General features: G+C 41.3%; 1 protein-coding gene across 1 annotated transcript; it reads left to right on the top strand.

Annotated features, from left to right (window-relative positions):
- The first annotated feature begins 18,419 nt into the window (after positions 1 to 18,419).
- On the top strand, positions 18,420 to 23,037 carry LOC148027195 (sorbitol dehydrogenase-like). Its single transcript, XM_087691733.1, has 6 exons — positions 18,420 to 18,782; positions 19,328 to 19,395; positions 19,585 to 19,821; positions 20,588 to 20,878; positions 22,249 to 22,436; positions 22,594 to 23,037. Exons 1-6 carry the CDS (start codon positions 18,656 to 18,658, stop codon positions 22,784 to 22,786), a joined length of 1,104 nt encoding a protein of 367 aa, XP_087547859.1. The 5' UTR covers positions 18,420 to 18,655; the 3' UTR covers positions 22,787 to 23,037.
- The last annotated feature ends 526 nt before the right edge of the window (positions 23,038 to 23,563 follow it).

Below are 23,563 nucleotides of genomic sequence, written 5' to 3'. Positions count from 1 at the left end.
CTTCTTATATTTGTAAATACTCTCCAGCCACATGAATGGATATCTTCATGATGAGGACTCTCAAATCAATAACAAAGAGTGATTATTTCAAGTCATTTATCATTGTTTGTATCATCAACTATCTTAACATCTTTTGATTAGGGGTTTATTACAACTTGTCTATACTCCATCTTTGCAAGAAGATTAGAAGGCATTTGAGAGCTTCAATCAATATTTTTGCACTTCTATATCAAAAATTAAAATCTTAAAATATTTTACAAGAAGAAAAACTTCAAATGATAGGAGGCCTTGAACCATTGCACTTATATATTGGCATTTCCATGGGATCCTCTCAAAGAATTAATGAAATAACATTGCTTGGCCTAGGAAGTTCTGTGTATGAGGAAGGTTTGCATCGAAGATAGTGTCCCTCCATGCAAGACACATGTGCCTACATTACCTTGTATGGTCAAGTCTCCCAAATATAATAGTAAAATTATCAAACACAACAAATTTTAAGATAGAAAACCTTACATTGGGCTTGTCTTGTTGATGTAGTGAAGGTGGAAGGTGATGTGAACCGAATAACTCCTCATGAGCACATGACATATCACTTGTGGCCATCGATGCACTTCTCGACAACTGTTACAACAACATGGTACATGAATCATGATCCTCATATCCATCATGTATGGTGAAATGGGTTGCTATCAAGGATGATGTTCCTCCACATTATATCATAGAAGTCCATATATGGGATGGACACAAGGGTGTATCGAGGATGAATTTGAATCTGTGTATCCATCGAAAAACAAAGCTTGTAACATTACAAACTGTATTTTAACTAGAAAATTCACTTTTTTCTAACACACACACACACACAGAGAAGTTGCCAAGAAGCCTATTTCATAAGGTCAACTTAACTTGTTTCCAACCTCGACATTTCAAAAACTCATAAAACACTTTATTTTAACTTTTTTTAAAAGTCCTACCCTTAAAAATGCATTTGAACCTTTATCCTAAACAATCGTCATGGATTCAATTGGATACATAGACATGGACATTGAAATTCATTACAATAAGATCTTGGACATTGACAGAGCATATGCAATGACTAAGGAGAATAAGAGATCACTAGTCTTTTCCAAAGGAGTCGTGGGGCCACTTTTGATAGGAGAAGCATTTACAGATGACATTTCCTCAACAAAAGGTATGATTGATTTGTTTAAAAAGGGTTTGTAACTAGAAAAATTGGGTGGTCTAATGTTTTGGTCTTTGAGATATGATAGAAGGTGACACAAGCGAGGCTACGAGTAGGCCATGAATGGGCAAAAAGGGGTTTATTGCCACTTTTGTGAGTACTGTCACTACACCTCTCTCAAATGTTTTATTTTATATGTATGTGATTTTTGTTAAATTAGTTTTTTGTTTGTAACCAAATGAAAGACTATGGCCATGCGCCCACTCCTACAAAGATAAAGATGGCCATATACTAGGGCTATTGAGCTTTACATGTGATGCTAGCACAACCTTTTGTATGTATCCAACTAGATTTATGTCCAATGTGATTTCTAAGTAACACTCCATTACTAATAGATATCTCACACCATTTAGGAGATTCATAGAACATGTAATATGGAGATCATTGCTGAGAGGTATCAGCGAGAACGTGGAGATCGCCCTAGGTGATGGGACATATATGCAAGTGAATAGGCAAACTCACAAAGAGTAGGGTCATTCTTCTAAGCATCCTAATCTAAATATAGAGACTAGCAGTGATGACCTAGGTGATGATGATAACAACATAGCCTGAGTCACACTTTGATACATTAGCATGTCACCTTTGGCCATTACTTGAGCTGTGCTTTAATTTATTATAATTGGTCAGCCACTTGATCAATAATGTATGACTTGCACTTTGGTTTATTATAAATAGCTAACCACTTGGTCATGTATATATAGTTTTTTGGATTTCTACTCTAATATTTTAATTGTTATTAGTAAAATAAGATATTTTTCCTTTTACAAATTGTAATTAGAAAAATATGACTATGAAAGAATATGATATGATATTGTTCTATCATATAATACTTTTAATCGATTTAAATTTCCAATATCATGTCCTCGTAAAAGGCATTTTAATCGATTCAAATTTACAAAATTGTAATTAGAAAAATCTGAATGTTTCACTAACTTGACATGCTAGAGATCTCGAACGATCCACGTATATGGTACATCTATTGAGTGAGTGTATCCTTTGAGTAGTATCTATGGATGGATTCAAATGAGTGAGTGAGTGTGTGTGTGTGTGTTGTGGGGGGGGGGGGGGGGGGGGGGAGGGGGGGAGCACCCTTGATATGTGCAAAAGAAATCTCATAGCAAAAGAAAGGGGGAGGGAAGAGAGCAATAGAAAATAAATTTTAAATAAAAATTGTTGCTTAAACAACACTATGTCTTTCATTAATTATGCAACACCCCCAAAAGAAAATTCAAACAAAGGAAAAAAATTGTAACATCACTTAAGTGATGCTTTTGCCTTTTGTACTTTATGGGGGGGATGCTCGTCATAGATTATGCAACATTTCCACATGGCATAAGTGACATACTAGATCAATGACCATAGCGATGGTGTTTGTGATGCTTAAGCGATGGATTCACCGTCACTAACATCCTGTTTTTCTTGTAGTAAGGCCAATGGTTTTTTGATTGCCCATTTGTCTCATCTCCATCTTCATCCATTATTTAGTAACACAAATTATTTAACTATACAAACTATTAATAGTATAATCTTCATCTATTGTTTAACAATGCAATCTTCATCTCAATCTTTATGTATTATGAAATTGTTGGTTAACAATGCAAATGATTAACTATTGCGTTAATGAAATAATGCATAATGTTAAATTAGGTCAATTGGGTCTTAGATAGCATTAACTTGATAACTTATGTTGGAGCAATTGTGTGTGTGAGAGTGATCATCGAGTTGATTGTAGCCCCAAACGTGCCATGCCAATTGCACGAGGTGTAAAGAATGGGGATTAGAGGGTCTTACACGGGGTTAGCACATGCGAATACCCAATTACAGTGATGGGGTATTTAAGGTGTACAAGGACCTGATTAGGGTACCATTTTGAAAAATACAAATCTGTCTCCTCACCTTCACCTTCAGCTCCCATGGCTTCCTCTCTCTCTCTCTCTCTCCCCTCTTTCTCTCTCCTTTCTTATCTTTCTCTCTCTTCTCCTAGTCTTTCTCTCTCATCTGCTCTCTTCTTCTCTCTCTTCTGCGGTCTTCTTCCTTCTCTCCTTCTCTCTCTCTCTTTTAGTTAGATTATTTAGGTCCCCTTCATTACAATTGGTATTAGAGCTTAGTTTTTAGATCCTTCCTTTCTCTCTCCTTTTAGATTTAGTTCTCTTTTCAATCTCAGGAAACCCTAATTTTCTCAGGTACATTAGGACAAGTACAACATTAAAGACAACAACAGTCAAGGAGTACTATAGAGATGGTAGCCTTCTTGGGAGTTTGAAAAGAGGTCTTCTCTTTCTTCCTTGTAAGCTCCCTTTTGGAGCTTCCATGGAGTACCAAGCCAAGATCATTTCATGTCTCTTAGACATTGCTCCTCCCTTGCAAATGGGTGTTGTCATGGATTTCTCCACTTTATCCTGAGCGTCTGGAGTACCTTGCTGAAGCCCCAGGGCTATTCGGCCACCTCTTCAAGAGGCTTTGTGCTTGCCTCTACAGCCTTGGCATATGCTGCACCTGCATCATCTGTCAATATGTGCAAAATGACGCTGGTCCCCTTGAGGGATGCGGGAGACTTTACATGGGGTCCAGTCTCCTCGGTTTCATCACAGAGCATCTCAGCAGTTCCAAGCTTGAGGTGAGAATGGAGAAGGAGAGGACCTGTCCTGTTCCTGCCATGGCAGTCAGCCGAACTAAGGGTGCTCCAATCAGGCAAACAGATGCGTGTTTGTTCACTCCATGAAGCGGCAGGAGCTCTGGAGGCGCAATGAGAAGGCTCCACTATCAGTGTCAAGGGTTTAGTCTTCTCCGGAGTTCTCATCGACGAGAGCAGGCCTTTAGGAGAAATCTTCGGCTTCGTCTTCTTCCGCGTGAAGCTTAGAGAGAGGTGGGGGCGGCGGCTCCTATCAGCCTCTCGCACATGAGGTGAGCTCCATTGGCTTGATCCTCGGCAGGTTCTTTCTTAACCTCTCCTTTATTATTGCCCTTAGACGTGTTTTTCTGCTTAGCAGATTTCAGCAGTGCGGCAAAGGCATCAACTGGACCCTCAAGATGGCCATTTTCAGAGACGATGATTTTCCTCTTTTTAGCACTAGGCTGCTGAGGCTTGGAAGAATTATAGCTGGTCTTATCAGTGGCAGTACAACCATGCTCATGCGCAGCATCCAAGGGTGCAGTACCTACACATTCCTTTTTAACTCCTGTGTGGCCATTCTAGGTGAGAGTTGCGCCATCTACGCTCTTAGCAGTGGCCTTTAAGGAGGCTTACTTCACGCCCTTGGAGTTTTCCTGATTACTTCCATTTTCAGGCTTGGTCCTTTCAGCCTTTGAGGCAACTATTCCTTTCTGACCTTTGCTCAGCTATTTGTTAGTGAGGCTTTGAAGTAGTGGTCAGAAGTTTTAGGCTTTGGATGGATCACAACTGGAAAAAGAAATCTGAGTCCTCTCTTGCACAATAGCTACAACTTTGGCTTCCAGACGCTCCAGTTCTGAATTGGGAACAAGTGGGGCAGCAACATGACCACTACAAAGATCTTCCCCAACATATGTAGGAGTATAATCACGGGCATACAGAGTTGCCACAGGCAGTGCTGGAGCTACAACTTGGGGATAAAATGAATTGAGGATCCTCTCCCCATGAGCAAGCAGTAGGTCAGAGTACCAACTCAAGAAGAATTCACCGTATGGTGTATTCCATCCATAGTGATGCTGCTGAAGAAAAATTGTATGCTTGTGATGGTCCACTCTGGTTTGATATTGCCACTGTTTGGATTCCTTAAGGAGGATACTCCTAATTTCACTGGCTCTTTTATTCAATGACCAAAGCAATGGTAGAAGACCTTTTGGAGATTACAACAATTTCTGCATGTTGCATGTGTAGCAAGAATGAAAGAAGTAGTATCTAAAACTCGTACCCAGTTTTTAGAAGCACAACTACAGAGCCAGTTGCAGGTGCTGGACACACATGGAAAGAAGTAGATTATGGGGCTGCAGATCAGCGCGGCACCACGAAGCTGGTAGCTATTCCTCTCAAAGCTCTAGCTTATGCACTCTCTGGCCGGATCTGCAGCCACTTCTTTCATTTGAACCAATGAACTGTGATGAGTGGATGATCACCACACCTCTAAGGTTGGCCTATCCCTAACACAGGAGTCAAGAGTAGCAAAATCAGTAAGGAGAGTCCCACTGTATGCAGCAGTAATAAACGTGCCACTAGCACAGGTAGTATCAAGGGTAATTGGAGCCAAATATGCAACATGGATAGCATCATCAACAGTTTAGACTGTTGTTCCTATTAAACATGCGAGTTCTGTTGAACTGATTACTGTAATGCACTGAAGAAGATCTTCAAAACTCGAACTGCCTGTGCTACTTGCATTTGCAGCCGGGGTATGCCTATGCCTTTGATTAGCAATCTTGGTAATGATGCTTATGATTGATCTTGAGATGTCATGTCTGGTAAGGTTATGCTCTTGTTGGCAATATATTAGCCCTAATCAGCAAGGATTTGGTTCATATTGGCAATGGTTCCCGCACACAGTGATGCATGGAAGTTGCAAGTATTGCAAGGATGCAGATTCAGAGGAACTGTTGACAAAAGTCAATTACAGAAAAGCCTTCTTGTGCGATTGAGCATGGACCCCATAGCTCAATTTGAAGAGGGCATCGTCCCCTTCGATTTGAGCCAAAAATCTCCCCATTCCGCCCTAAGGTTTGGGAGATACACCCAATTTTGTGCTCAGAGGTACTGTGGGACGGGCAACAGTCCTACATAGTCAGCTCACAAGAGTCAATTACAACAAAGCCGTGATCATTTACTATCAAATATATTTTTACATAGCCTCGTAGAGAGGATTGAGAGCTTTAATTTGAATTAGAAAGTTTGGTGATTGGAGCTTCTTAGCTCAAGATATTGCCATTTCTGTAACAGGGGGTCTAGTGGACTTCACTTACGATGGTAGGCCACAAGGGAAAAGCAAAGGCCCAAGAGGACTTCCAACGTAAAATAAGGGACTCCCATGCCTCAATGAATGATCCTAGCTCAGCCCAAGAGGATCGTGAAGACATGTTTGAAGAGGGTGCCCCCAAGATGGACCGCTTCTCTATGCTTAACCATACTCTATGCCAACATGAGACCCGTCATGCCGATCGGCATCAATAGTTGGAACAATGCCACGGGAGATGGAAACCCGCCAAGATCAGCATCATTCCGAGATGATGGCCAAGATGGAATTACTCATCGAGAATCCTTGCCATCGCACCCTCCTCGGCTCAGCCCAAGGAGCATGTTCCTCCTCGTGAGACCAACCGCCTTTCCCCCTTGGAGATGGGATGTGGCCAGCAAGGTTTTGGTAGCACCCATGGTTTTCCAATAGCACCTATGAGGTGGGCCATCCCTCTATGCGACATGATGAGCTCATTCTCCCCTCACCCGTGACGAACCCTCCCAGCCCATCCTTGGGACAACACCTCCCCCGTAGTGGAAGCTATATGCAAGGGTAAAATGCAAATATTGGGCAACAAGGCCCTAATACAGATGCACATGGCAACGGGCATCATGCACATGGCAGTTTTGGGCAGCAAGGCCCCAATGTTCAGTTTGGTTCGCATGTATTGCATGGGCAGCATGGAAATTTTGGACAGTAAGGCCCTAATGCGGGTGCACATGGGCAGCATGGGAATTTTGGCAAGCAAGGCCCTAATAATCAATTTGGCCCACATGTAATGCATGGGCAGTATGGCACCCATGGACATTTTGGTCAACATGGCATGTATGGGCATTCTCACGGACATTATGAGTACCATGACCATTTGCATGCGCCTACTTATGGTCAACATGCATATGATGATTGTGAATATTTTCAACAACATGCATATGGAGATTCTTATGCAATGCAGGAGCAGCAAGCCAATGATTATGATTAGCATCATGCCGATACCTGTGCTCATATTTATGGTCAGCCTAGGATGCAAGGACCCCATTGTAGTCATGTTGGACAATCATCATGCAATCTTGGGCAGCATGTTTATGGGGAACAATATGACCAAAGTTTTGGTAATAGTTAGTAGCAAATAGATGTACATGAGTAGTAAGGCTATTATCACCATATGCAGTATGGACAACATGAGTATCATTATGAGCAGCAACCACATTGGTATGATCCTCCATATGGACAACATGAGCATCATGGTCATGGGCAATCATTTGTTATACATGAGCAGCAAGTTGACTATTAGCAGTATGTCAAAACTATTACTGAGCTGACCAATGGTGATGAGCATGTGTGTAGATTGCTATCTAAGGCTAAACGTATTACACACCTTACTAGTGATACGATACAGGAACTGCATGCTGCGGGCTTATGCTATCGATGTGCTAAGCCAATATCTTATGATCATCAAGACAAATGTAGAGCATAGAATGCAAAACTCCTATTTGTATTTCAATATCATTATGCCAAGGATAGGACAGATCTTGCTGAAGACCATTTTGATGTGGGTCCAAAGCAAAATGAACTTTCATTCAAGAAAGAAGATCATGTAGATCTTAAAGATCATGCTCATATTACGGATCAAGAAAACATGTCCTTTCAGGAGACCCTTTAGTCTGTACACATGTCACATATAAGGGTTGATGCAATTGTAAACGCCCCGAACAACGTAGTATGCTTAACAATTATGATATTCGCTTGTTTTCGAGATTTAATATAAAAGAGAATGAACACTTAAAGCTAAAAATGAAAATTACTCACAAAATTACAGCCATGAAAATGTAAAAGTAATGGAGACAAGATTGAGGGTTGAAGATGGGCAACCCCCCCCGAAGGAATGTATTTATGCTCAACCCAAGTCCCTTAGGGAAGAGCTCAGTTACAATCAACCTGAGAGTGAGAAGAAGTAATTCTCACTCTCACAAGATCATGCAAAGATGTACAAACACACATGCATTATCTATTATGCAATGATAAGAACTGATTTCTTTACAGTATGAGAGAAGAAAAAGGGAATTTCAGCCTTTCTCCATCGTTGATCAGCAGTACATGGATAGGGCTTGCTTCTTGTAGCTAAAATGGAAGAAAGAGCTCGAGGAGGAGGTGTTGTAATGAATTTACAGGCTTGCTGTCCTGCAAAACAACAGTGATAGAAGAGGGAATATGGAGGAATTTGATAATGGAGAAGTGGGGGATGATGATGGGGATGGATGGGGCCAGTTTCTGGCTATCTGTGGGTGCTGTACATGAGTTTACAGCAAAGAAAAATGGTGATGAATGAAGAAAAACGAGCTCTTATTTATAGGAGAGGGGAGAGCTAGTACAAAAGGGGAAAGTGGAGTAGCACAAGACAAGTGTCCAGCCACATGTCATGAGATGTGACAAGTGGTGGGACACTTGGAAACTTGTGTAACAAGTGTCTTGACACTTGTCTCTTCTCTATGGCCTTCCTTTTTGGGTTGAATACTGTCAAGAATAGAAACAACCAAATTTAGTAAGCACAGTCAGAGTATAGAACTTACTATTTTTAGAATGACATCCCTATTTTTTAGGACTAGCATTTTTAAGCTAATTCGAGGCTCCTAAAATTTAGGGATCTCCTAAAATTTAGGGACCCCCCCCAATATGGGTATCATATGAAAGCTTTTTCCGTGTACATCGCAAAAATGGTATCCGAATCTTCATGTGACTTTCCTATGCAAAGAAATGTGCATTTCAAGCTTTCAGCCCACACATGCACATTATACAAGCATTTCATGATCATGCCATCTTGTTGATTGTAACTGTCTGTTCTGGTGGATCTAGCCCACACTTCCGACATCAATCCTTTCTGTGTGCGAGTCTAACCCTGATATGCATGAGTTCTAGTCACAGGCGCCCAATCGGGTCATATAGGTGGAAGTGTGAACTATCTTTTCTCTAACCCACCGCGTGGGTCCACCATAACCTGTGACCACTCATCAGTGGCCAACTCCAATGCACTTTTCTTTATATCTAATTGGTGCAAAGGAAATAAATTTAATAAATCATTATATAGACAAATTAATGAAAAAAGGATACAAATTCTGTTTCTATAGAGTTGTGACAGCCCTCTGGCTTTTATTCAGCTGTCCTCAGCTGAAAAGCTTCTTGATATTGTTGTAGAATATTTGGGTAATCCTTCATGAATTTTTCATCTACCCACTGTGCATCTGTTGTGGGTAGATTTTTGAATTTTAGTAAGAATTTTCGTGTCACAAGGCCACTTCTCGTGGTTCGATCCTTGAGAAACAAAATCTTTTCAGGTTCCAAGAGTTGCTCTGTTTCTTCAACTTCTGGGGGATCTTCAGTAATGGGTTCCTTTGGTTCTGGTCCTATGTAAGGTTTTAGCAAACTTACATGAAAAGCATTGTGTATTTTCCAATGAGTAGGAAGCTCAAGTCGATAAGAAACTTCATTTATTTTCTCAATCACTTTGAAGGGTCCAAAGTATCTACTGGAGAGCTTTGGAAAAGATGAATTTTGACCAGAACCTTGTTTGAGCCTGCTTTTATCAAACTTTAGCAAGACATATTGACCTTTTTCAAAAGCCAAAGGTCTTCTTCATTTATCTGCTTGCTTCTTTTGTCGCTCTTGGGAAACTTTGATAGTGGCTCGAACTTGATCCATTGTGGCTTTTAAATCTGAAGCAAACTCATCAGCAGCAAAAATCTTATCTTTAGTGCGAATAATTGGAGGAGGAATCACTTTACCCTGTACTATTTCATTTGGAGCTTTCCCTGTGGATGAGTGCACTGTATTGTTGTAAGCAAACTCCAATAATGGAAGATATTTCTCCCATTGTGACTTATGTTCACTAACATAAGCTTTCAACATATCCAAAAGAGTGAGATTCATCATCTCTGTTTGGCCGTCAGTTTGAGGATGAAAAGCTGAGGAGAACTTTAAAGTGGTTCCCAAATTCTCAAATAAAGCACGCCAAAAGTTACTTGTGAATTTGGAGTCTCTATCTGAAATGATCTCAGAAGGCATACCATGTAATCTGAAGATATGTTGAATGAAAAGTCTTGCAGCTTGTGCGGATTTCAATGTTTTATGACATGGAATAAAATGTGATTGTTTGCTGAATCTATCAATTATAACCCAAATCATATCATGACCTTGAGGTGTTCTTGGAATACCTGAGATGAAATCCATTGTGATAGATTCCCATAGATCTTTGGGCACTGGAAGAGGTTGCAACAATCCTGGAATCTTCTGCCTATCATATTTGGATTTTTGGCATACCAGACAAGCCTCAATGAAGTTATGTGTATCTCTTCGTAACGTTGGCCAATAAAAGTAGCGCTCAATTGCACTTAGAGTGGCTGCCCTCCCTCTATGCCCTGCATAAGGGGGTTCATGACTTTCTTTAAGCACCTTTTGTCGAACAGGAAGAGTGACACAAAGGCGATTGTTCATGAGAAGGTAACCGTCTTTGATGGAATAATCTGGATGAGAATCTCCTTGCTGTAAATTTGACCAAATTGCTGCAAAATCAGTATCTTCATCATAAGTATTCTTCATCGTTTGAAAATCTTCATGATGAGCCACTGTAATAGTTGCAATGCGAGGCACTCTAGAAAGTGCATCAGCAACTACATTTTGTTTCCCTGGAGTGTACATAATTTGAAAATGAAACATAGACAAGAAATTTTCCCATCTCGCATGTTTCTCCTACAAATGCTTTTGAGTCTTGAAATACTTCAAGCTTTGATGATCAGTTTTAATAAGGAATTCATTGCCTAAAAGATAATGTTTCCATATCTTTAAAGCATGAACCACTGCTAAGAGCTCCTTTTCATAAATATCATACCTTTTCTCCACATCATTTAGATGGCGGCTTTCAAAGGCTACGGCATGGCCTTCTTGATTTAGCACTGCACCAATACAATCACTGCAAGCATCTGCTTCCACCACAAATGGTTTTACCAGATCTGGAATGATAAGAACAGGTCCAGAAGTAAGAGCTGTTTTCAGCCTTGTGAAGGCTGCCTTCTCTTTTTCCTTCCATTGGAAAGAGATCTTCTTCTTTGTAAGGTCATGAAGTGGAGAAGCCATATGTGCAAAATGCTTGATGAAGCGGCGGTAATAAGAACATAAGCCAAGAAACGATCGCACCTCATGTACATCACGAAGATGAGGCCATTCTTGGATTATCCTGATCTTTTCAGGATCCATCTGAATCCCTTCAGAAGAGATGACATGCCCAAGGTAATTTATTTTATGCATGAAAAATTCACTCTTTTTACCATTTACCAAGAGTTGATTTTGTTGTAGTAATTGTAGAACAATTTCCAAGTGTTGATGATGCTCCTCTTCATTCTTGCTAAAGACAAGAATATCATCAAAGAAAGTACCGACATATTGTCGATGCTCTCTAAAGATGCGCTCCATCATTCGATTAAAGGTGGCTGGTGCATTGGTTAATCCGAAAGGAACCACCAAGAATTCATAAAGACCGTATGAAGTGCGGAAAGCAGTTTTGTGTACATCTTGTGGTATTACCCTAATTTGATGATAACCACTCTTTAGATCAATGCGGCTGAAAACCTTTGAGCCTCCTAGACGATCCAAAATGTCGTCAATTCTGGGAATAGGAAACCGATTCTTCGCAGTGATTTTGTTGAGGGCTCGATAATCAATGCACATCCTAAATGTGCCATCTTTCTTTTGAACAAGAAGAACCGGTGAACAAAATGGTGAGCTACTTGGCCTAATTAGCCCACGGTTGAGTAGGTCTTCGACTTGCTTTCTGATTTCTTCTTGTTGAGGACGGCTCACACGGTATGGTGCTATATTAGGAGGAGAACTGCCCGGGATAATATCAATATGATGGTCTTCTGGCATTTCTGGGGGAAGCTGATAAGGAAAATCTTCCGAAAAACAATCTTTATACTTTTCCAAGAGCTGAAGTTGCTCTTGGTTTTCAGCATTCATATTATCTTTTACATCAGTGATATAAAGCAGACAACATTGAACACAATCCTTAATTGCTCTAGAGACTTGCATATGGCTTACCATAGGTATGGTGTCTCCAGAAACTCCAGCTTGGATCTCGTACTTCTTGCCTTTGTTGGTGAGTTCTACCTTCTTTTTCTGAGAGAAGATGGTTGAATCTACTCTATGATTCCAGGGCATGCCAAGAATCACATCGCAACCATCAAGGTCTCCGATACAGAAGGTATCTTCGTCACTGTAGCCTTGAATTTGAAACTTGAGCTTGCCAATGTAGGGTATCACAGTCTTCACTGTGTCACCTTCATCAACATTTAAAGCTTGGCGAACTTCTGCCGGAGTGTCCATCTCTTCGTTCTTTAATCCAAGCTCTTTAGCTAATTGCAAGGAAATGATATTTTCATTCGCCCCAAGATCTATCAAGAATAGTGCTTGCTTACCTTGCAACTGTCCCCAAGCTTTTAATAATTTGCGCGTCTCTGGAGTGTGAGTTGTGTTTGCAACTACATCACTGATAGCATTGATTTTCACTGGCGACTTAGGCTTGTTGTCAGAAACCTTGCTTTGTCCCTTGTTTGGACATTGCTTCGCTATGTGGCCTGTTTGTCCACTTTTAAAGCACTTCCCTTCTTTCATGAAGCATTACTTTTCTTCTTCGGAAAGTTGCTTTGCTTGTGGGTATAGATTGGAGCGAAATTGAGGAGCATTAGCAGGTGCATAGGGCTTCATCTTCTTTTGATTTGATGGCTGCTTTTGCCACTGTTTTTGTCCTTCATTTGGGGCTGAATACTCCTCATCATCAGCTACTCTCTTCTTATCATTCTTTTGGAATGATTTGTTGCCATTGTGCTCCATTTCCCATGTCTCAGCATGGTCAATGAGTTCCATGAGACTAGAACAATGATAATGATTAAGAGCAGTACGAAGTTTAAAATGCAAACCTCCTTGAAACTTCCTAAGCTTTTCCGAACTGCTGATCTTCTTGAAATGTTGGACCTTCAAAAGTAGCTCCCAAAATCTCTTGGTATAGTCACCAAGTGACTCATTTTTCCTTTGCCAAAGCCAATCCCATTCCATTTTTACATCTCTTTTGAAATGAACAGGAAGAAATTGGCTTTGTATCAGGCGAACAAAGGACCGCCATGATTTTGGGGCAGCATGATCATATTCCAACCCCGTCCACCAAGTATGGGCTAAGTCGGTTAAATGTAAAGCTGCAAACTTAATCTTTTCTTTTTCTTTATACTTGTCACGACCATACAAAATTTGAAATTGACGAATAAACTTCAGAAGAAGATCAGGATTTCGGGAACCATCATACATACTGAACTTGATCTTCTTTTCAAGTTGAGATAGTGACTTAGTCTTCTTCTTCTTCTTATGCCTTCGTCCATGCTCGAATCTTAGGTTGAAGATGATGAAGTGCTTGATGGGGATGAAGATGGAGACGAGGGTGAAGAATGTCGATGTCTTTGACGATGATGAGGTCTTCCACGAGAAGGGTGTGACTCTTCATTACTAGAAGAGGATCCATCAGAATAGGCGCCAGATGACTTTGAAGAAGAGGATGAGCTTCGACGCGATCTCTTTCTTTGTCTTGAAGTAGAATGGGACTGCCTCTTAGAAGTAGTTGGACTTCTTGATCGGCTCCTTTCATTGGTATGGATTTGTCTCCTTGAAGTAGATGGGCTTCTTTCCTTGAATTCTTTGGGATTCTCAACTTTTTCTAGTTTGAGAAGTTGCTCACGAATTTGCTGATTCTCCTCTCTAAGACTTTGAATGGCTTGAAGGATAGCACTCGATTGATCCATTGAGACTAAAGAAAAACATATATGCTCAAGCACTCAATGCAAGGGCTGAAAACAAACAAACTTATAATTGTAAGCACTACCAGTGTTGGGGGTGAGGACCGAGCCAAAGCTCTGATACCACTGTAAACGCCCCGAACAACGTAGTATGCTTAACAATTATGATATTCGCTTGTTTTCGAGATTTAATATAAAAGAGAATGAACACTTAAAGCTAAAAATGAAAATTACTCACAAAATTACAGCCATGAAAATGTAAAAGTAATGGAGACAAGATTGAGGGTTGAAGATGGGCAACCCCCCCCGAAGGAATGTATTTCTGCTCAACCCAAGTCCCTTAGGGAAGAGCTCAGTTACAATCAACCTGAGAGTGAAAAGAAGTAATTCTCACTCTCACAAGATCATGCAAAGATGTACAAACACACATGCATTATCTATTATGCAATGATAAGAACTGATTTCTTTACAGTATGAGAGAAGAAAAAGGGAAATTCAGCCTTTCTCCATCGTTGATCAGCAGTACATGGATAGGGCTTGCTTCTTGTAGCTAAAATGGAAGAAAGAGCTCGAGGAGGAGGTGTTGTAATGAATTTACAGGCTTGCTGTCCTGTAAAACAACAGTGATAGAAGAGGGAATATGGAGGAATTTGATAATGGAGAAGTGGGGGATGATGATGGGGATGGATGGGGCCAGTTTCTGGCTATCTGTGGGTGATGTACATGAGTTTACAGTAAAGAAAAATGGTGATGAATGAAGAAAAACGAGCTCTTATTTATAGGAGAGGGGAGAGCTAGTACAAAAGGGGAAAGTGGAGTAGCACAAGACAAGTGTCCAGCCACATGTCATGAGATGTGACAAGTGGTGGGACACTTGGAAACTTGTGTAACAAGTGTCTTGACACTTGTCTCTTCTCTATGGCCTTCCTTTTTGGGTTGAATACTGTCAAGAATAGAAACAACCAAATTTAGTAAGCACAGTCAGAGTACAGAACTTACTATTTTTAGAATGACATCCCTATTTTTTAGGACTAGCATTTTTAAGCTAATTCGAGGCTCCTAAAATTTAGGGACCTCCTAAAATTTAGGGATCTCCTAAAATTTAGGGACCCCCCCAATATGGGTATCATATGAAAGCTTTTTCCGTGTACATCGCAAAAATGGTATCCGAATCTTCATGTGACTTTCCTATGCAAAGAAATGTGCATTTCAAGCTTTCAGCCCACACATGCACATTATACAAGCATTTCATGATCATGCCATCTTGTTGATTATAACTGTCTGTTCTGGTGGATCTAGCCCACACTTCAAGGCATCAATCCTTTCTGTGTGCGAGTCTAACCCTGATATGCGTGAGTTCTAGTCATAGGCGCCCAATCGGGTCATATAGGTGGAAGTGTGAACTATCTTTTCTCTAACCCACCGCGTGGGTCCACCATAACCTGTGACCACTCATCAGTGGCCAGCTCCAATGCACTTTTCTTTATATCTAATTGGTGCAAAGGAAATAAATTTAATAAATTATTATATAGACAAATTAATGAAAAAAGGATACAAATTCTGTTTCTATAGAGTTGTGACAGCAATACACTTTTCAGCTTATGCAACCCCATGTGTTATTGACAGCATCCAAGCGTAGACCGAGCTTAATCATATGATGCTTATGGCAGACTCGATGCAACAGCTAGTGTTACCGACCATTCTAGCTTTACTTGTGGATGGTAACCCAATGCATGGAAAGGATAACCACTTTCCATTTGACCCCGGTGGTAGTGCAGAGAACCACGCTTGCATGGATGACCTGTATGCTGGTGATGCTTACCATGCAGGTTATCCATTTGATCCCGGGGGTTTAAAAAAAGCTCTATCTACATCAGCACTTCCCCGGTGCAGTCCCCTCACCTTGAGGCAGTAACCTTGGTTGAAGGACAACTCGATTTGGGCCTGTTTTGCAATAGATAGCCATCCATTTTCGAATAGTTTTGGGCCTGAATTAATTGCACCCATGCATGACCTACCTGGGCTGAAAGTACGCTCAAGGAGCTTCGTTTTGACATGCGGAACGTCTCATTTGGAGTTGCCCATGGCAAGTTATGATCAGTTTTCCACTGCAGGCCTGTTCGAGACAGCATGATTGGGCCTGTTTTGCAATAGACAGCCATCTGTTTTCGAATAGTTTTGGGCCTACATTAATTGCATCCATGCATGACCTACCTGGGCTGAAAGTACACTCAACGAGCTTCGTTTTGACATGCAGAACATCTCGTTTGGAGTTGCCCACGGCAAGTTATGATCAGTTTTCCGATACAGGCCTGTTCGGGATAGCATGCTGTCCAGTGTTGTCCAACCCTTCTTGTTTGGAATTGGTGCCTATCCTTGTATTGAGTTACCCCCTTCCCTCATCCTCACACTACATACATGCTCGTAGGCCACCGTTCCACAATATTTCACCCCCCCTCCCCCCCCCCCCCCACCCAGCCATACCAATACGTCCCCTTTTTGTTTTTGAGGGCAAAAATCTTCCGGGTCGGGATGGAATGTAAAGAATGGGGATTAGAGGGTCTTATACGGGGTTAACACATGCAAATACCTGGTTACACTGATGGGGTATTTAAGGTGTACAAGGACCTGATTAGGGTACCATTTTGAAAAATACAAATTTGTCTCCTCACCTTCGCCTTCAGCTCCCATGGCTTTCTCTCTCTCTCTCTTCCCTCTTTCTCTCTCTTTCTCTCTCTTTTCCTGTCTTTCTCTCTCTTCTCCTAGTATTTCTCTCTCCTCTGCTCTCTTCTTCTCTCTCTTCTGCAGTCTTCTTCCTTGTCTCCTTCTTTCCCTCTCTCTCTCTCTCTCTCTCTCTCTCTCTTTTAGTTAGATTATTTAGGTCCCCTTCATTACATGAGGAAACATAGGTGCAGATGCTTGGCATGTAGGTGCAATTGCCCCAAAAAGTTGTGCCACACCAAATGTAGAGAGGAAACATAGGTGTAGGTCTTATGGATTACGCCCTCACAACAAAAGGGTTACTACAAATATAGATGTGATCTTGCAAGTTGAGGTCATGGGAACCTTTTCCAATGCCTAGCCTTAGCACATGTGGTGCAATCACAAGAATGTGTGGGTGTCCTTGTGGGGTCCTCTTTTTGTGAGATCATCACCATTAATGTGATTGCATTACAATTAGTATGCCATACTTAAATTGATTCGCCTTGGGTTAATTCTTATACTAGGCTTACATTCAGACCATTGAGTGCATGCGATTCCTCCTTGTTGATCCCATTACTATGGGTTGTCTCCCATGTGGTCAATAGATGAGGTGTTTTTCCCCCCTTGGGCATGACAAAGGCCAACTTGTCAAGTGAATGACTAAGAGTCAAAGCCACATGGAAATTTGGACCTTCTACAAGTAGAGCAAGGCAATTGTCATCTTGTGTGGCATATTGCTGAGACATCACACTCTTTGACTTTCGAAGACAATCATTACATGGACATGTGATGTTTCTTGTGACTTGAGAGGTGGGATTCACCTTCATAAATATCAATTGAATACTATTGTGGACTGCACAATGCACATCGACTTGCTTGTGAGCATTTGGGTGAAAGTGACCAATTTTGTAGATAAAGTTCTGGTAGGTGGAGGTGCATGTGGCACCTCCCATGATTTCGGACCCTAATGGTTGAAATCATATTGTGTGGCTGGACTCTAAGAGTGGGGGACCCTCAAGTTGCGGTTGGTCGATCGTGTATATGGGGATTCTAGGCGATTGGATGGATTGGAGGAGAGAGAAGATGCCTTCGAGGGAGAGAATGCCTATGCCTATGCGAACAATGGCCATTTGACATGTCATGATGACTTCGATTGGTTAATGGTGTAGGAGTATTTTTGAAGCTACTTGATTCGCTGCAGCAAGTTTTGTTTTGGATGGCACTTTGAAGTGAAAAGAAATTAAGAGATTTGATATTTAATTGACCTGCGTGTGTCCCGTGCCTCTAAAAGCGCCATGTGCACAAGGGGCCTATTGGGTAGGAGTGTTGTATACTACTTTTAGTACACATTTCCTGTGGGCCCTGAAAACCAATGCGTTGAGAGTCGAGAGAAAGGGCAGATAAGGTTTTGTGTTTGTCGAAAACGACTCTTATTATGATGTGCGCTTTTGAAAACGGGCAAAGGGAGAATCAAAGCCTGCTGCTGAACAGCAGCTTCATCCCCCACACAAACGCAGTTTTCAAACTTTAAAAAAAAGACAAGAAAAATCAATTGGCCACATAATACATCAGTAAATGCATAATTGCAGATATATTATCACACAGTCACCCTGGAAATAGAGAGGCACACCATGAACGAACAGAAAACTGCGAAAAAGCAGCTCAAAAAAAGGGAGAAAAGTCATCCATCTCTCCCAGTCCTCTCCTCTCTTCTCTTTACTTTTTGTTGCTCGCTAGATTTCTCCGTCCTTGTCTCCTCTGCTCTACCTCTTTCTGTCTATATAATTTATTTAATATGATATGCTACGATAACTGATATATAATCGCCAGACTAGCGATAGGACCACTACCCCCCCTCCGGCCCCTTCCCCACTAGTACCTCGCCTATTGCGCCTTTAGAATTCCTGTCTGCTTCTTCTCCTTCTTCCCCATCGCCACTGGAAGATTAAGCTTCATCTGACATGGGGAAGGGCTCCGCGGAAGACAGCCTCGCGGCTTCCATAGCTGCTTCTACTGGTGAGAATTTGGCAGCTTGGCTCGTAGACGTGAACAAATTGGAGATCAAGCCATTTCCGCTTCCCCCGCTAGGTCTCTCTCTCTCTCTCTCTCTCTCTCTCTCTCTCTCTCTCTGTGTTCTGTTGTTTTCCATTCTCCTTGATCGTCACGTAGGAAGTAACATGTTACTGACCTTCCCCCTCGTTTCTCTCGATCATCGCTTGCGGTAGTCTTCCTTCGAATTCGCGCCAGGGGAGCATTTAAAATGCCCTTCTCTATCGTTTTCCTTGATCGTCAATAAATTTGGTTCTCCTTCAAGGAACATTTGATCGGTGTTTTCTACCATTTCCTTGATCGTTGTTATTAGTCTCCCTTCTCGATTTGCAGGAAGTGAAAAAGTCTGCGAAAATTGTCATTGTTTTGTTTGCCCTTGTTAAATTCGTATCTGCGGGAGTAACACGTAATTCGCCCATCGTCAATTTGTTTTCTGTAGGAAACAAGGATGTGAAGGCTGTGGTCTGTGCCCTTTTGAATCTTATATCTGCAAACAATGTTATTTGTTTTGTTTATCCTTGTTTGCATTTGAATCTGGCGCCAGAGCAAACTGTAATAGCTCATCTTCAATTTGCTCTCTACAGGTAGCAAGGATGTGAAGATCAGGATGAAAGCTGTCGGCATTTGCGGTAGCGATGTCCATTACTTAAAGGTCACTATGTTCGATCATTTATAGTATTCCGCTGTAGCACCTTCATTTTAATGTGGGCAGCCATGTGCATTGCCTGAACTTTGAAGGTCATTGTTGCTGATTATGTTGAATTAACTTGAGCTGAAAAGCATCTCTTCTGCATCTGAGAAAGGTACAGCTGCAGTACTGATATGTTTGTCTTTGAAACAGCACATGAGATGTGCGGGATTTGTGGTGAAAGAGCCAATGGTGATCGGACACGAATGCGCAGGGGTGGTGGAGGAGGTGGGCAGTGACGTAACACATTTGGCTGTGGGGGACCAGGTTGCTTTGGAGCCTGGGATTTCGTGTGCTCGCTGCATGCAGTGCAAAGAGGGCCGCTACAACCTCTGTGATGAGATGAAGTTCTTTGCCACTCCTCCTTTCCATGGATCGCTTGCCAACTTTGTATGTCTTACAATCAAGGCCACACAAATTTATTGCATGAATTCATTTGCTTTCCTCATTATTTAGCAATGCTGTTAAGTGACTCGTTAGTGGAAGGATGTATGTTTACTTCTGCAATGTGCATGAACTTCCTCACTTTCCTCATAATTTGTCTGTTGAAGAGTATGTTAGAACCTGGCCTGAAGTCATATTAAAGGTTACTCACTTCATGATTTGTCTGTTTAAGAGCATGTTAGAACCTGGCCTGAAGTCATTAAAGGTCACTCAGTGTATGATTGATAACTTAGCAATGAACTTATCACAGGCCTAAAGTCAAAGGTCAATTAGATTGTGACTGCTGGATCAAATTTTGGCTTCTTGGCTGTAGCAAGTCAAAATGTGACTCTCAAAAGGATTATTTGTTGAAAAAGAGCTGATCTGGTTTTCTGTTACTGTCAAAAATAAAAATTTTGTTTTCTCAAAAGGAGATTATGGTTTGCATGATCTGAAAATGTCCAGAATATTGGCAGATTGGTTTAGCTTGTGCTACAATCTATCATGGTCTGTCATTGTAGTTCAGATGGCTGGGTATGTCGTGTTGTAGCAATGGAAGATTGTATCTTGTACTTGTTGTAGCATTAGCAGATTGGTTCGGCTTGTACTAACATCTATCACAGATCTGGTATTGCCTTCTGCATCAATATGATTTAGCTGACTACAAAAATGAAGCTTTTTCTTTCTTGGACTGGTAACCTAACTGCTCCAGTTTGTGTTCTATGTGATGCAGGTTGTACACCCATCGGATCTATGCTTCAAGCTGCCAGAGAATATGTCTCTGGAAGAAGGTGCCATGTGCGAGCCCTTAAGTGTTGGTGTCCATGCCTGCAGGCGTGCTTGTGCAGGACCCCATACTAAAGTGCTCATCTTTGGAGCTGGTCCTATTGGCCTAGTAACTATGATGGCTGCAAAAGCATTTGGGGCACCACGGGTGATAGTGGTAGATGTGGATGAGAACCGGCTTGCAATGGCCAAAAAGCTAGGTGCTGATGGCACTGTTCAAGTCTCAACCAATGGAAAGGTCCATCCTCTCTCTCCCCCCCTCTAGTCTGTCATCTTGTGCTTGCACGAAGTAATGTGGTTTGTTAAATACTGACATTAGTTTAAGTTTCTGTAAGCCCCAAAATTTCAGTCTTGTTTCTCCTCAGGCAAACTACATTTTGTTTCCGGTAGCCTGCTTAAATGGATAGAAAAGATTTGATTTGTCTTTCATCAGATACTCTCCCATCAGTTCTGCTCCATGCCACTTGATGATGTCTATTCTGTCAGTTCCATGACCATTAGTAATCATTGGCTTTGCTATCATAAGTAGAGACGTGATTGAATCTTGTCTCTAGAGTGCTTCGGTTTTAGGAGAAGCTATGTGATCAAGTGCCTTTTGTGCTTCTAACTCTTCGCTCTGTACTTACATCCATGTCAATGCAATATCATGATGAATGTTTGCTTATCAGTAATCTTAATCAATTTGCATTAGCTGATACCTGTTCAGTATGTACCTACACAGTTGTATCCTGTTATGTACCGACACAGTTGTATCGACATGCATGAGGATGCTTGCATATTTGGTTTAAGTTTTAATCATTCATTAGATATGCTTACACTGCAAAGTGTATTCAGATGGGTCTGTCAATGTGTACTTTGTGAATGTGCAGTACATAGTGACACAAAGCAGCAAGTCTGAAAGCCTTATTGCCTCAGTTGATCTGTACCCTACACAGGTGCATCGACATGCATGAGGATGCTTGCATACCCACACAGGTGCATCGACATGCATGAGGATGCTTGCATACCTACACAGGTGCATCGACATGCATGAGGATGCTTGCATATTTGGTTTAAGTTTAATAATTCATTAGATATGCTTACACTGCAAAGTGTATTCAGATGTCCCAACTGGCATGCAAAAGGAAGGGTCTGTCAATGTGTACTTTGTGGATGTGCAGTACATAGTGACACAAAGCAGCAAGTCTGAAAGCCTTATTGCCTCAGTTGATCTGTACCCTACATCCTGCCCAAGTGTTGAGAGTCCTGCGTGTATCCTGTGACATATATGTGTCACTTTTGGAATGCCTTTTATTTGTAAATTTTTTAAGTAATGACTGTCGTGACAAACTCTGCACTGTCAATCGAGCTATTCAAGCCAGTGGCTTATAAAAGCAAAATTTCATTAGACAACATTTCCAAACCACCTGTACTAGCATTTAGCGGCTTAGCCTTTTGAGGCCTTTGAATTTTCTTTTACGGTTCTAGGAGGACTAAGTGCCCTGAAATATGCACGAGTGTAATGCACTTTTTTTGGCAGTAAGAACATGGTATTCTTGATTTTTCGCACTATGCATTTGTCACTTTGATTCTAAGCAAAGTTTCTTCTTCTGATGACTGAATGAACAGGACGTGGATAATGAGGTAGCCCTAATCCAAAAAACCATGGGTACAAACATAGACGTCTCATTTGATTGTGCTGGATTTGAGAAGACAATGACAACAGCTCTTAAGGCTACAAAATCTGGTGGTCAAGTATGCTTGGTAGGCATGGGACATGCTGAGATGCACTTGCCTATAACTCCAGCAGCTGCAAGGTAAGATATTAGCCTTGCAAATCCAATACAAATTAGGCATGGCTCCACAGATACTAGTTCTGCTTGGGCATTATAATTTGAGATATGTAGTGATTTGGAGTCCAGGAATGTAATCTGTTGTTACATTTTGGCTGATTTGTGCAATCTTATTTTGCAGAGAAGTAGATGTCCTGGGTGTATTCAGATACAGGAACACGTACCAACTCTGCATTGATTTGATAAGTACTGGCAAGATTGATGTGAAGCCTCTGATCACTCATCGGTTTGGATTTTCACAGAAAGATGTGGAGGATGCATTTGAAACGAGTGCAAAAGGTGGTAATGCCATCAAGGTTATGTTTAACCTCTAGGGTGCAAAAGGTGGTGATCCCATGAAGGCTATGTTTAACCTCCAGGTTGCTAAGGGTGGTGATGCCGTCAAGGCTAAGTTTATCGTCTAATGGTTTACCGTTTAGGGTGTGTTCTGCAGATAAATGTAGTGTGCATAATAGATCTTGTTTGTACCTCTTTACTACAGGTAGCGAATCTGCTACTTCCACTACTGTTTGTATGGGTTATGCTGCAAAGTTTATATACATTGTGGAAAATGCGTTTTTTTCTCTTTTTTTTTGTGGAGAGAGAGAGAGAGAGAGTGAGAGAGGAGTCTTGCAACAGGCCCCCCCCTTAAGAATCCCTAACTATCCTTTCGTGTTTAATCAGCTTAAGAAGATAACTAGCATTCCAGATTGCAACTAGCGAAGCAACTTTGTGAAGCTAATTAACATTGTGAATTTAGGCACCTAAGAGAGAGAGAGAGAGAGAGAGAGAGAGAGAGAGAGAGAGAGAGTGTGTGTGTGTGTGTTTTTCGCAACAGATCACCCTTAAGAAGCCATATCTTTTCGTGGTTGGTTACCTCAAGAACTAGTGAAGCAACTTTGTGAGCAGCCACTTTTGAGGCATTTGTGTGCGTTGCGTGAGTAGTCAGGTTCAAGCTCTGCTTGTATGGGTGCTGTGAGGGTATCTTATAACCTGCTAATAATGGCATCACATTTATAAAAGAAAATAGTGAAAGCAACTTTGAAGCTAATTAACATTTTGAATTTAAGCACTTACATGCTGACGAGAGAGAGAGAGAGAGAGAGAGAGAG

The sequence above is a fragment of the Lygodium microphyllum genome, chromosome 13, assembly GCF_053477565.2.
Source record: "Lygodium microphyllum isolate KBCC chromosome 13, Lygodium_microphyllum_v1.1.10, whole genome shotgun sequence".
Lineage (NCBI taxonomy): Eukaryota > Viridiplantae > Streptophyta > Polypodiopsida > Schizaeales > Lygodiaceae > Lygodium > Lygodium microphyllum.
The sequence above is the reverse complement of the archived record's forward strand: the minus strand, read 5'-3'. Positions and strand labels throughout refer to the sequence as shown.

Coding starts and splice junctions, on each gene's coding strand:
- LOC148027195 (XM_087691733.1), top strand. CDS start 18,656: ATGGGGAAGGGCTCCGCGGAAGACAGCCTCGCGGCTTCCATAGCTGCT. Junction 20,879..22,248: donor AAGTCTCAACCAATGGAAAG/GTCCATCCTCTC, acceptor CTGAATGAACAG/GACGTGGATAATGAGGTAGC. Junction 22,437..22,593: donor ATAACTCCAGCAGCTGCAAG/GTAAGATATTAG, acceptor CTTATTTTGCAG/AGAAGTAGATGTCCTGGGTG.